At 45.2% G+C, this 13,392-nt stretch overlaps 1 protein-coding gene across 3 annotated transcripts in view; it reads right to left on the minus strand.

Moving 5' to 3' along the window:
• The window catches only part of SLIT3 (slit guidance ligand 3), a 469,203-nt gene that overhangs the window by 14,133 nt on the left and 441,678 nt on the right, over positions 1–13,392 (minus strand). For all 3 annotated transcript variants that reach the window (XM_032124874.1, XM_032124875.1, XM_032124873.1), the window contains 2 exons: positions 10,458–10,698; positions 9,670–9,800 (listed from right to left, as the gene is read on the minus strand). In XM_032124874.1, coding sequence (XP_031980765.1) covers positions 9,670–9,800; positions 10,458–10,698 — 372 coding nt within the window. The remainder of the gene's footprint in view (positions 1–9,669; positions 9,801–10,457; positions 10,699–13,392) is intronic.

Genomic DNA, 13,392 nt, shown 5'->3' on the forward strand with positions numbered 1-13,392 from the left:
AACACTTGAAATGTAAGCAAGGATTTCCAGGAATTTAATAATTAAACTTGCTAAAAAGTAAGTAGCAAAAGGAATCGGAAGTTTCCCATAACTTGAAATGACTCCTCAGGACCCAGGCACTGGTGCTCTGGGTTGTGCTCGGCAGCTGGTGAGGACCCACCTGCTCAGGCATTTCCCCCACTGTGCTTGGTCTCTGCAGCATCCCTCCCCTTTCTCTTCTCCTTCACACTCATCTTTTCAAAGCCCACTTTACATGCCTCACACAGTCCAGTACATTGCTCTCACTGAGGTTACCCTCACGGAGCCCTGGCCATGGCATCTGGTCAAATTTGGCCAAAAAAAGAGGAAAATGCTGGGATGTGAGGAGACCCCAGCTTCCAAGGCCCTAGGTCCAGCACCTTCTGCTCCCTTGGAGCTGCCCTCACAGGGAAGGAAGGCCACTAGGGAGGGTTCTGTGGAAGAGACATTAAAATTTCCCATGGGAGGGAGCTGGCCTCTCCTGTCAGAGCAACTCCAGCAAGGTGAGCCAATGGACCCATTGCACAGGGCACTGCACACACGGCCTCTGCTGGGAGCTTAGACTCCAGAACACAAAGAAATGAAGGGAAAGGGATGTGTATTAAACATAAAACCCCAGGGAATATAGGAAAGAGCTGATTTCCACTCTCATTTTTCACCTATTTCTCTTCTCCCTCCTATATATTTTCATTCTCCTCTACTCCAGCCCCAAGCACACACAGATGTTTTAAACACTAACTCCCCCTGCTCTAATACCCATGAGAGATTTAGAGCTGAGCCACTATAAATATGCCAGTGAACAGAAATGCATTAAAGGATTAAAGCATTCAATTGGAACTTGTAAAATTTGGGCTTTGGGGTCAATTTTTTTTTCACTGACTAGTAATATACCTTTATTGTAGACAGCAGAGAACAGCAGGGCAGAGGAGTCAAAAACAAAAATAGCTTTAAGTATCACAGCAAACCGTGTCACTGTGGAGATATATAACCATCAATTATGCAAATGAGAACATTAATTCATTAGCTACAGTCTCCAGATTTTCCTGACCTCTGTCTTAATGGGGACACGCCTCATTTGACACACAAAACAAAGGAAACACAAGGATGGTAAGAGACTGGGGGGTGAAGGCCATGGGGAACACTGACCTTAGATAATCTTTATGAACATTCAAAGGAGAAGGGAATAAACAAAAATAAACATTCAAAAGAGCTTAAGGAGCTTACAGCACATGGAGGAGCAAGCACCAGAGAAGAGGTACCAAAATCAAAAACTCAAGGTGAGAGCTGCAGGGAACTGAGCTGAGATGTCAGCAGTTTGGGAGCTGTGAAACTCACACTGTGCCAGGCTGACTGCGGGGGTCAGCACTGATGGGTTTTCACCTTTCCAAGCTACACTTACCTCCTACCCTTAGTTCCAGCTATAATCAGTCCTTGGCCTAAAATAGATTTAAACTTCTCCATGGCAACAAAGGCAAAATCATAACTGGAGTGGTGTTTATGCTACCTCCACAATAACACATCACTTCAAGCACTATCGTCTTCAGGAGCTGAATAAAAACCACATGTTGAGAAAAAAGTATGAAAAATGCTAATGAAACACAGGACTAGGGAAATAAAAGGTGAAAGGAATATTAAAGCACTCAAGTTCATTTTCAGCTTGAAATATACTCTTTTGTTATGTTCAATCCTGTTTTACGTGACTTGAGTGTTAGGTCTTTTAGGCTGAGAGTACTTGACATTAAGAGATTTTTCCTTGATACCTCCATTTTAATTATGCTTGGTTTTATACCTTTTCTCCTAACTTACAACTTTGTAGACCACCCAAATAAACCATCTTTCTCTTCTTGGTGTTTACAGCCCTTGAACACTGGCAGCTGATTACCATATCTCCCTTAATGATCGTTTGGCCAGGCTATGCATATCTAATTTCCAGTCATAATTCAATTCCTGCAGCACCCCTGCCAGCAGTGAAAGTCATTGTATTACACACCTTCTGCGGGAAAAGCAAGGACCTTTTTTACACCCCTGCAACATGCAATTAACACAGTCCTGACCCCTTTCCCCAGATGATTCATAAAAGGGTCAGACTCCCGGCCAGGGCAAACATTGCTTGCTTGCAGTGAATTCTCACAGTGTCCCTGACCGGGGTGAGGTCCCACACCTCCCTCCAGCCTCGCTGCTGGGAGCAGAAGCTGCTGTCTCCTGCACTCACACCAGCAGAGCTGGACACCTCATTCTGCTGAGGATCTGTTAAAGCAAGTGCAATGGCAGTAAAAACAGCTGAAATGCATTCTGCCAAGTCCAAGGCCTCTCCTGAGTGACAGATCAGAGCGTTGCTCCTGCCCACCCTCTCCACCAGGATGCGTTGGCTCGTCACTGCACACGGTGGTGTCACGAGCTACTGCATCCCAGTGTCCTCACTGTGACAGGCATCAGACAAGATAACAAACCCATGAAATACAGAGTCCAAAAACCAGTCAGAGATTCTGTGGTGCTGTTGGGTTGGTGTGAAATCTGGTATCCTTGTAAAAATGACACTGCAAAAAGCAGAGGGGAAGGCAGACCCTGGCACAGCAGCAGGGTGGTGGCAGCCCGAGTGCCATGTCCTGCCCAGCACTGCATGAGTACAGCTGTGTGTGTCACACACCAGGACAGGCTGTGACACAGCCCCTGGCCCCACCAGGGCTTGGAACAGAGCAGGGTGCATGGGGTCACTTTCTAGCGTAACAGCTCTGCCTTGGTTCTGATGAGAAAATCCACCAGGTGCCTTCACAGAGTTGTTGCATCAGGCAATACTTTACACCATCTATCTCTTTCTCAGTTTTGGAAAATATGAAAGTATCTGCCAGTTAGCAGCAGGGAGCAGGGCCACTACAGAGTACAGTTAACAGGGCACCCAGTCAGACTGACAGAGAACAACCTGAAATTGGAGGCTAAGCCCCAAGAAAATAAAAGCAATGTCTGTTTAGAAACTGCTTCCCCCTCCTCTATAGTAACATAACTATAGTTGGATCCTCTCCTTCCAAATAACCAAACCCATTGCTGTTTGACAGCCACAAGAGCAGCTGCCATGACCACCTTTCCCCCCAGCCCTGGGGTGTGCTGGCAAACACCAAGCTGTGGGTCCCATTTCCATACTGGGAAGAAGCACTGAAATAACTGTGCACAGACCCATCCTGCACCTCCACAATCTCCCTCAGCTCCAGGTCTGCATGTGCTGCTTCCAACAGAGGCTGCATCGATTGGATCCAGAGCCTGGTGCTTGGGATAGATGGGATATGAATCTATCACACATGGTACACATCTAAACTTTGTGTTACTCACCATGTTCACAAGAAATTTACAGGCAGGAAAAAATAAACATATTAGCTTGCTACATGTTGTTTTAAGGCAAAAACCTCACAATTCAAGACATGAGCCAGTCATTAGTGCACAGGAAGTTTACAAAGTCATTTTGACTGTGATTAGGTTTATTCTATCTCTGTCTAGTATGAAAACACTTCAGCCTTCCTCTGATGCAATCAGTATTAACCAACTTTGGCAATGTACTACTGGACCAGTGACCTGTGGTGTAGCAGGAAAATACCTTTAAAACATTTACACACCTTTCCCCAGTCTGGCCTCTGCTGACAGGGGATGCCTGAGTACAACTCACACCCACAGCTCCAGATTTTGGCCCCTGAATAAGGTGACCTGGGACTCAGAGAATGGAACTTCTATTTTTGTCATTACCACAGGACAAGTGGCTTTAGATGACCCATTCCTAACTGCCTGTGCCTGGTACACAGATAGGCCAGCACTGGCTCACTTTGTGAAAGGTTTTGCCTTCTTCTGGTAAAACAGCTCACTCTGAAACACCCTATACATGTGTGAGACATGAAGTGTGGGTCTGCAGCTTCTGGGTACTCAGACACTGCACCGAAGAGAATGAGCTGGGTGCAGGCAGAGAGAGAGGAGATGAGAAACTGTCATTCTTGCAAGAGATACTGGAGAGATTTACAAAGAAAAAAAATTAATTCAGCTTAACAAGATTTTGCCTGCTAAGTCCTCCGGCAGCCTGAAGGACAAAACTTTACCCTTCTTAAGCTTCAGCACAGCAGGAAAAAGTTTCTGCATTTCATGAAAGCAAATATTTGATTCTGAACCTAATGATAAAAGTTAAATGATATTTTAAGGTCTTGACCTTACATTTTCACTGTCCTACTACACAAAAATCCAGGAAAAACTAGGGAAATGCAGTGTTTGTTGCGTGACAAGAACTCACACACTTGCCATTTTTCTCCCATTTAAGTACACCAGAGCCCTTTATAAAGGTAAAAAAATAACTCAGCTGTCCTTTGCTTTGGCTCATGCAAGATGTATAAGTACATTCAAATTTTACAATTTTTCCTGTGCAGGTCAGAGACTAATGTCAGTTTCTTTCATTATATTTGATGCAGAATCCCTAAGGAGTACCTGAAAAAATAAGACTATGCGACAGAGAGAATAAAATGAATTGCAAATATGCAGAATTGTAAAGAGCTCAGTGATGTCTCACAGAAATGTCTGAAAAACAGTCTATTTAGAGCCCATCCAGAGTATCAAACAGGCATCTCACCAGGGACGGGCACAGCACAGGCTGCAGACTGTGAAGGTATTAGGAAGAAAAGGACCAGTCATGCAGTGCACTCTGCAAAGATGCTTTTGCCAAAAACTGAGTTTGACAAGCTCTAATAATGATCCTAAGAATAATTAATGCTCTCACTCCTCCAGCACATTCTCCCCAGGAGGCAGAGAATTAATGGTGAAGCTTCCCAGACTTTTCTGCAGATAAGCAAATGCAGCTAAAGAGACAATGGCACTAAAGCCCATCTTCGGTCTCTTTCGAAGGTGTGGATGTTCTTCCACCACCACAGCCACTGTTCAACCTCTGCACCAGCAGAAATTTGAGTACAGGACCAGAGTCCTTGAGGAGCAGCACATCCATTCAGCAGTGGCATGGCCAGGACAGTGCTGGACACCAAATGCCAGCAGCTCGTGGGCTCCAGTGCCGTGGGCAGAGCCCGAGGGAGTGGAAGGGCACAGGAAGTTCGCAGATGCCACCAGGGTAAGAACCTTCTGCTGCTCTGCAGCCTGGAGGGAGAGGGGAGGAGGAACCTCACCCTCTGGAGACCTGCAGCACATTTCTGAAACACCTTTTCTATTTTTCATGCATTTCTCTACTTTTTAGTGTGCACGGGGAGCCAGATTTAATTTGTCATCTTGCAGTCATCACATCTGAAACAGATACAGTAGGAATGTAAGCTCCCTTATTTCAGGCCTTTTGCTTTAACCACAGAACATCCATCTATGCTACGAGAGAGTCAGCCAGACCATGAGAACTGCATGATACAATCTACAAGGAATATTTTTAATGATGTAGCATTTTTGAAAGCACGTTACGCAAGGATACTTTTAAAAGGAATTATAATGTAATTTGGGTGTAGTCTCTACAGAAAGACAAATATAATTCATTCTTATCTTCTCCTAACTGCCTCCTTTTTCACTGCTGTCAGGAACCTTGCATGAAAACATATGATTTTACACCAATGACGCCTGCATCTTGCTCTTTACCAGATATGACAGTCTGTATGCAACATGGCAATCTGGGAACTCTGGAGGGAATTACATCAGCACTTTGTGTCAAAGTTCTGTTTTCTATTTCTATTAGGAGGGATTATTTCAGCATCCAAATCAATATGACTGTATGGCAGCATAAAATCTATCAGAGAAAAGTTTACAAGTAAGGTCTTATCTCTGGCTCAAGGAACAGATGTGGGAAAAACGACTGAAAATAAGAGCTCTCCCTATAGAACAGAGTTAAACAGATACCAGTGTCAATGGCTGAATGCTGCAACTGTGGGATTAACTGCTCCTTGTTAATTCAAACTTTTAACAATTGGATTGTGGTGGCGAATAAAAGCAGCATGTTCCTTACCAGTTGGCATCTTTAAATTAAGGTATGGCATCTGTGTAAAAGATTTATTTCATTTTAAGAACTCACTGTTGGTGTGGCACCAAGTACTGTCATGGCATGGAAGAGTAACTCTCAGCAGTGCAGAAACCAGGAGGGTAATAAAGCACTCAGAAAAATATTTCTGTTCTCATTTGTCCACGTATAGAATAAAAGAAACAACAGCTAGGAATCCTACTTCAAAAATGGATCTTCTGTAAGAGCTTTACAATGACGTCCAGGAAACCATTCTTCTGCAGCTCACGAGTGACAGGTTCCAGTAAAAGACCAGTCAGATTTTCTTTTAAAGGGTGAGTTCTGTCATTGCATTGTATTATATTCATGGATTAACTTGTATTTCTCTCTAACTTGGTGATAGATGACAGTGGATTTTAGGTAGTTGTTTCCATTGGACATGTGCTGACCTTTACCTGACTAGAATGAAAGAGAAGCCCAATGTCAACTTTAACCTTTCTGTCCAAACATACCACAGGGACAAACACATGTAAAGCAAACCTGAATGTACAGCCAGTTATTTTGGGCTTTTCCAGACTGACTTTGCACAGCAGTTCTGGTTCAATCTGCTCAGAGGAGCAACTGAAACACAGGAACAGCTCCCCTCTGGTAGCTGGGGACAACCTGCCTTCCCAGAGGAGTTAAAATGAACATCTCCTTCCTGCAATCCACTCCCGTGGCACATCCCTGCCCTGCATCCCCTGCCACAGCTCTGCAGCAAAGCCACTCTCAGAATTCACAGCAAGCTGAGAGCACCCCCTCAAGAAGGTCTGTCTGGTGCAAACCTTCCCCCAGCTTTGTCCTACGGGGCTGGGGACAGCCTGGCACTGGAACACATGGTGTGCTCCATCCTTGCAGAATACTATGGAAAAATACCACCGAGTATGCCTTACTCACTGCTGGCTTCCCAAACAACAGCTTTTATCTCATCCCTGCAGGATATTACCTGTATTAGCCAAGTACTTTGCTAATTTTACTGTTCTCAAGTACTATTAATAAATCTTATCATGGAGACTCTGATGAGGAATTACAGATCATGTGGCTTGCCAATGACTTCCCACATCCCATCCTGGGAGTACCTGAAATAGCCAGCAAAACATCTCAGTTACAGCCCAGGACCAGGTCAGTGACAGATTTCCTGCAGCTGTAGCTGGCACAGCTCCCACCAGGCAGCATTTTAAGGCCTCCTCTTCTGGCAGACTCTTCTGGGGAAAAACAAGAGCCAAAGCCCTGCTCATCTAGTCCAAAAAGTGGACTGCTTTGGAGGGGAGCAGCACATGATATTGCCTGTGAAGATTAATCTAATAGTCTTTCAACAGAGCTCTGCAAAGGCAAACAGTCCACTTTTACTGTGATTGAAACAGAAATGAGGCATCTACACAAGACAGCAGGGAGGAGGCAATAGGGAAGGCAAACTCTTTTACCAATGGTGAGGCCAAGATCTGGATATTGCAGGTTCTCCCAGCAACCTTGTTTTAAATGACAAATGAAAATTGTAGAAGTTGCAGAAAAGAGTTTCCCAAATTCTTCAGGCTGAGATAAAATGCATCACACTGAACCAGCCATTCATCTCATCAAAATGCAGGTTAGCAGAAAACACAAATAAAAGTCCAGATAAACTCATGGGAGCCAGGACCAGGTATAAATAGACTTTAATTTCCCTTGAGAAAGCCTCCAAACAATCCAGAAGGTATTAGTGACACAACTTAGAAATTATGGCCGATGCCTGGATAATGGAAATAATTGACCATTCTCCAAGCTACTCAAGGAAATGGGGGATTTTCTGTTATTTGGTGTTTTCCTGTCAAAACTCTGTGCCAAGCTGGAAGTCATGTCTTAGCCAAACAGAGCTCATGCCTTAGCTAAAAGTCAAACAGGATATACAGGGGTCAAACCAGATCCACTTATGCCTTCTACCCTTAAATCCTATGTTTGTTAGGGGAGAAGCAGGTTTTCCTGCTCCTTCTTCAGCCTTTAAGGAAAACAAGTCTTTTAATCTATTTAGAGCCCCTTTCTGACATTCTTTAGCTGCAGTTTTTCTCAATCAAACTAATCTTTTCCCATCAAGCTCCATGCTAATCCCATTTTGCTCCACTCCTTAAACTAATAAAAGATTAGAGTGACATTTCAGAAAGGGCATCGTATTAAGCAGCTTCCTTCCCATCTCAACAGATCACGGCGTACAAAATGTAGTGAACGGGCCATTAATCTTATGGTAATGAGGTGTCAGTCTGAATGGAGACCTCCTCCTTGATCCATGTGAAGGGCATGGGGATAACGAGGACACCACACTGGCCACCCCTGGCAGCTCTGCCAGAAGGCAGCGGATCCATGGAGCTTCCGTTGTTGTGGTGGCAGCAGCTCCTGTCCCCACTCTGCTGTGCTGTGACCATGGCCAGCAAACATCCACATGGACCTGTCACCCCTGTGCTGCCCATACACATAACAAGCTTTCCTCTGTTCTAATTAGCGGCATAAAACTGTTTAACAACTTCAGCTTTGCTCTAGAAGCTGATCAATTAGGATCAGCCACCACACACAGAGACATTTTTCACACCTATCCATCCAGCTGGTGAAAACCATGAGCAAACTTCCTTCATTCCTACAGGGGACAAACCGGTGCTCTTCCTGGGAACATGTCTGCATTGGTATTACCCAGTTTGCTTTACTACAGAAAGAATGTTTTCATTTTCTTAAAAATGTCACCATTCTACTAAAGAAAATTTCCTGGGAGATTCAAGTGTTAGCAAGTGCTGAGAAAACTTTCTGAGAAAAGTACAAGGTGGGTGATGTGTGGTGACATCCTGTCCCTTGCTCTAGCAGGATGCTCTTCCCTACAGCGTGAGGTGGGCTGGGGATTGCAGCTCTGCTGCACACACAATGCCAGGAGTCTGTGCTGAGCCCAAAATGCTCTGTGTGGTCACAACTGCATCTGTGCTCAGAACAAACTGCAGCAACAGGGCTTGAAAATAACAACCAGGGCAGAGGGATGCTGCAGGAACTGTGGATGACAAGGCAGCACATCCCTCCTTCTTACAGAGATGTCTCCATGCATGGATTTCACCTGTACATTTGCTTTTCTTTCTTGTGAACTAATGAATAAAATCTGTGGATTTCATATCCTCAAAAGCCAAGTGTTAGAAGGTAAAATTACCCTACCATTTACCTTTGCCATTTGTGCTTTTTCATGGTTTGTGTAGTTACTACTACTGATACAGGCAAGAAAGTCCTTAAAAATATTCTCCCTGTAGAGGAGTTCGGCCCTTCTCCTTCTATTTGAGGCAGTCTAACCCTCAGTTGCACATTCACTGTTCTGCCTTGGTACAGTCACTTAATGCTAGCTATCAACAAAGAAGCTGATTAATTGAAGCTATTTCAAGGACAAAATTCCCCAGAAACTGAATCTTTACAGTAGATTAGAAAATGCATTTTTCTACAATTACAGGAGGACACAGCATCACTGGTATTGCCAATAAATGTCAATTTTTACCCATGCAGCCTCTAGCTAAGTCTTTATTCTAACTTCCTTATCTAATTATATGCATAAAAGAGACACCTCAAAGTAAAATAAAAGGTTTTTCTCCAATGCACTTTGCTTAGAAAAATCCTACCTCTCCTCCATCTGTTTTGGAAATCAACTGTCTTGGCAGAGCTTAGCCACTTACCTGTACACTGTGGTAGGTGGGGAGTTCAGGGTGTCATAGATGAGCCTCACGTGTCCTTGGTACAACTCCAGAGCCAAAGGATCATTGTCTCCTTTGTACAATAAGATGCCATTGTCCTTGTCCGTGGCTACCTGTGAAACATTCATAACCACATCAGGTTGCTTGAGAATGATTAAAAAAAGAAATAAACCTATATTTAAAATCAAACCAAAATCATCTATGCAATTCAAATATACTTTAATACATCATATGCATGAGCAGCAATGAGAGCAAGAGCCAGGAGGCACAAAAAGGTCTTGGTGCCCTTGGGTGGGCTCACACACAAAGGTCAGCTTCCCATTTCACATGAGGACCAGTTTTCAATTGTCTTCTGAACCTGAGGCCTCTAACAAAATCCTAGGCCTTTTGTCTGCTGAATATGCAAAATATTGTCTGGAGAGGCCATCCAGAGCAGCCTGTTTTAAGAAGCATCCTGACATTAAACACCAGGTTGTGCAGGATGAAACACAATGGTGTGAATCAGTAGGAAGAGAGGGAGGATTCCTGGATCATCCCTGGTTGTGTTGCCAGTCTGGGAATGAGAGTGGAGAGATTCTGGAGGCAGGAGGTGTGCCCACAAAGGTACAGTGGTGCCTTACTTGCTCCTTCCCATTTCAATGACTTTAGAGCAGACAAGTGGCTCACAGGCTGACTGATTTTCCCAGGATTTTGGCCAGCAGCCCCTGTTCTGTCAGCACGAGACGCAAGCACGTTACAGGTATTGCTGCTCAGAGGAGCTCGTGACAAACCTGGAGGGAGATGTTTGCCTGCGGGCGGATTTTGGCTGAGGGCAGCTCCACGTAGGAGTCCTTGCCCACGAAGTTGACGGTGATGAGCTTCTCGCAGCGCTGGCCCGCGAAGCCGGCGAGGCAGCGGCACACGGGCTCGTGCTGCACCACGATGCACTGGGCGCCGTTCTGGCACTCGTAGTTGTCGCAGGGGCTCGTCTGCAGCAGCACCATCGGCGGGGGGGTCTCGCAGAACAGCCCACTGCAGAGGCAAAGGGAAGGCAAAGCAGCCTCAGTTACCCCCGTTGTTGCATTTTTCTTTCAGGTGCTGCCATTCTGCTTTGGAGTAGCGACTCTGAGGTTCAGCCACCATGTGCCTGGTGCCCCGTGTGAAAGCAGCACAGCTGAGTGCTGGCAGGAATCCCCTGCTGGCTGTGAACGAGCCAGTGCAGGCACTGAAAGCAGCCTGTACTGCCCTTTGCACTGGTTCTTCAGCTCTGCAAGGCACTGCAGCCTGGCTGAAGCAGCTGCCACCCATACTGTGCCCTGCAGAGGTTCCCAGTGAAATCTGTGAGCCATTTAAGCCCAAACCTGAGATTTCCCCATCCTAGATCTGTGATTTGAGTCTACTCTGCTGTTGTAAGTGGCAAACAAGGGAACCCCTTTCCAGAGGTACCAGCAGAAGAGCACTGCTAACCCAGCCTGTGAGCTTCATTCTACCTGGTGCCCATTGTTGTTTTGTCTTTGGCAGCAAGCAGAAAACAGAAGGAAAAGTCAGTGTGTATAATCCTAATTTTGTGGATGTTAATAATAATAAAAAATCCGTGTGACCCGCAACAGCCTCCACTAACAGAAAGCAAATGTTGGAAGAAGCCAGAGAGTCTGTGCTTAGTGCTGCTCTGAAAGATCCCCCAAGCTCCTGGTAGGGCTCCTGCACACCCCTGCCTGCTGTGAAACCCCTCTGGTGCGTGGCTTTACCAGGGCAGCTCTCCTGATACTGGCACCTAGAAATTACATTAGCAACAGTGTCTGTCAAGGCCCTTTCTTTTTTAATTTAATTTTTTTTTAAAAAGTGTATATTTAGAAATAATTAATAGGATTTATTTCCCCAGCAGTGGAATGTGGAACACAGCCTGACTTGCATAGCTTGGCCAAGTCCATTCTGCCTGGTAGGATCTCATTTATTTAAATAATCACTGCAAGTTCCTTGCAGCAATCTGTCCCAGTGGAGAGCTCGGAAGCATCTGCACCACAGAGGAGCAGTGCTTCCATCAGGCTCTGCGGCTTAATGTGTGCTTCCCCACCAGAGCAGCATTTATCAGGCAACACTACTGTGAGGCTGATTGCTGGAGGGAAGCTTTGAGAACTTGGGGTTTATTCAGCGGGGCTCACAAATTCTCTAAAATGTTTTCATCTGCAGGGGACAAATGACTGTTATTTTGGGAAGAAAACACTGAAAAATTTTTAGGAGGAAAGCATATTATGTGGCTGGGAGAAGCTGATGAGGGCCAAGGAAAGGTGCTGCAAGGAGCTCAACTACACCTGACCAGTGAATGGGAAATTATGAGATAGGAGAGTGTGAGCATGGTTGCACTATTGATTTTCGGGGCTGTCTTGAGAGCCTCACTGTGCACGAGGCCCTACCTGCATTGTTCAGAATTACCCAAGTGCCATTTGTTCAGCCGTGTGAGGATGTAAGTTTTAACATCTTTCTAATGTATGGCTCCAAATGGCTTTGACACACAGCACAGTGACAACCATAAAATCATTATAGGTCTGTGCGTTTATTACAACAGCATAAGCTCGGGATAATTGGGAGGGCACTCTGCAAACTCACTGCTGGGAAATGATTCCTAATACTTAGCCAAAAAACTTTATTAATCATCATCTTACATCTCCTAGTTACCTTTGTCAGACCACCCCTTGTGTTCTCTCCTTTTCATCAACACTTGCAGCCTTCAAACATTTGCAGAGCTATCTCCTTGCCACACATCACCGTGCCCAAGGCAGCTGTGAGGACAGGAGAGTCTGTAACCCTGAACATCAGAAGGCTGAACTCTGTCAATCACCATATTTGCATTTGTAATCTTAACAGGAAAAACCCCAAACCTCAGAACCCCCTTCAGAGCAGCCAGCAGGCCTTTAAACTACAAAAGGCTTGAGTCACGGGAAGAATAATGAGATCATATTTTGTTAGCAGAATTTTAATCCTGAAATCAAACAAGATCAGGGACTATTCTGCATGGAGAACACATGGGGCTACAGCTTGCTGTCTGCCTTGGCAGTGGGAGTGTGGTAGTGCTCAGTGTGAGGTTTTTCTCCCCAAAGACCCTTGTCTTCCTTGCATCTTGCACAGGAAATTTAGGGAAGTGGCATGGACTAGTGGAAAAAAAAGAAAGCTAACAGGAGAACTCAAGTTAATCCTGGCTGGGATGTTGACAGGCAGTGGGATTACTTTGCTTGCCCATGGCTGCCTTGGGCTATGAAGTGCTGCCTAAGCTGGTAGTTGAGTTTTGGAGCTTTGTGTAGAAAGATGCTTCCCCTACTTGGAGGACTTTAAGTGGAATGAGACCCCCTCATTTGATCAAGAGAGAAGACTGGACTGTTCCAGGTTCTGCTCTTGATGTCCCTGGTGTGGGACCAGACCAGTCTCTCACCTACCCCTGCTGCTCCACCCAGCCGTGTCAACTCAGAACATCTCTGCCAAACACTGTGACTCTGCTTTCCCAGAAAAAAACCCTCGCATTCATCACTGCCTAGTGCTGACAGGCCTTAAAAATCAGGGGACCTGCAGCAAAAGTGTCCCAGTCAGTCCCACCTGATGACAGGCTCGAGTTACCCTTGACTCCAGACATGGCTTTGCAATCCCATTTCTCAGCTCTAACAATTAGATAACACTGAGGATTTACAATCCCACAGTCACGTTAGCCTTACCAGTCACCAATCTGCAAGATCC

Source organism: Corvus moneduloides, chromosome 15, assembly GCF_009650955.1.
Source record: "Corvus moneduloides isolate bCorMon1 chromosome 15, bCorMon1.pri, whole genome shotgun sequence".
Classification (NCBI taxonomy): Eukaryota; Metazoa; Chordata; class Aves; order Passeriformes; family Corvidae; genus Corvus; species Corvus moneduloides.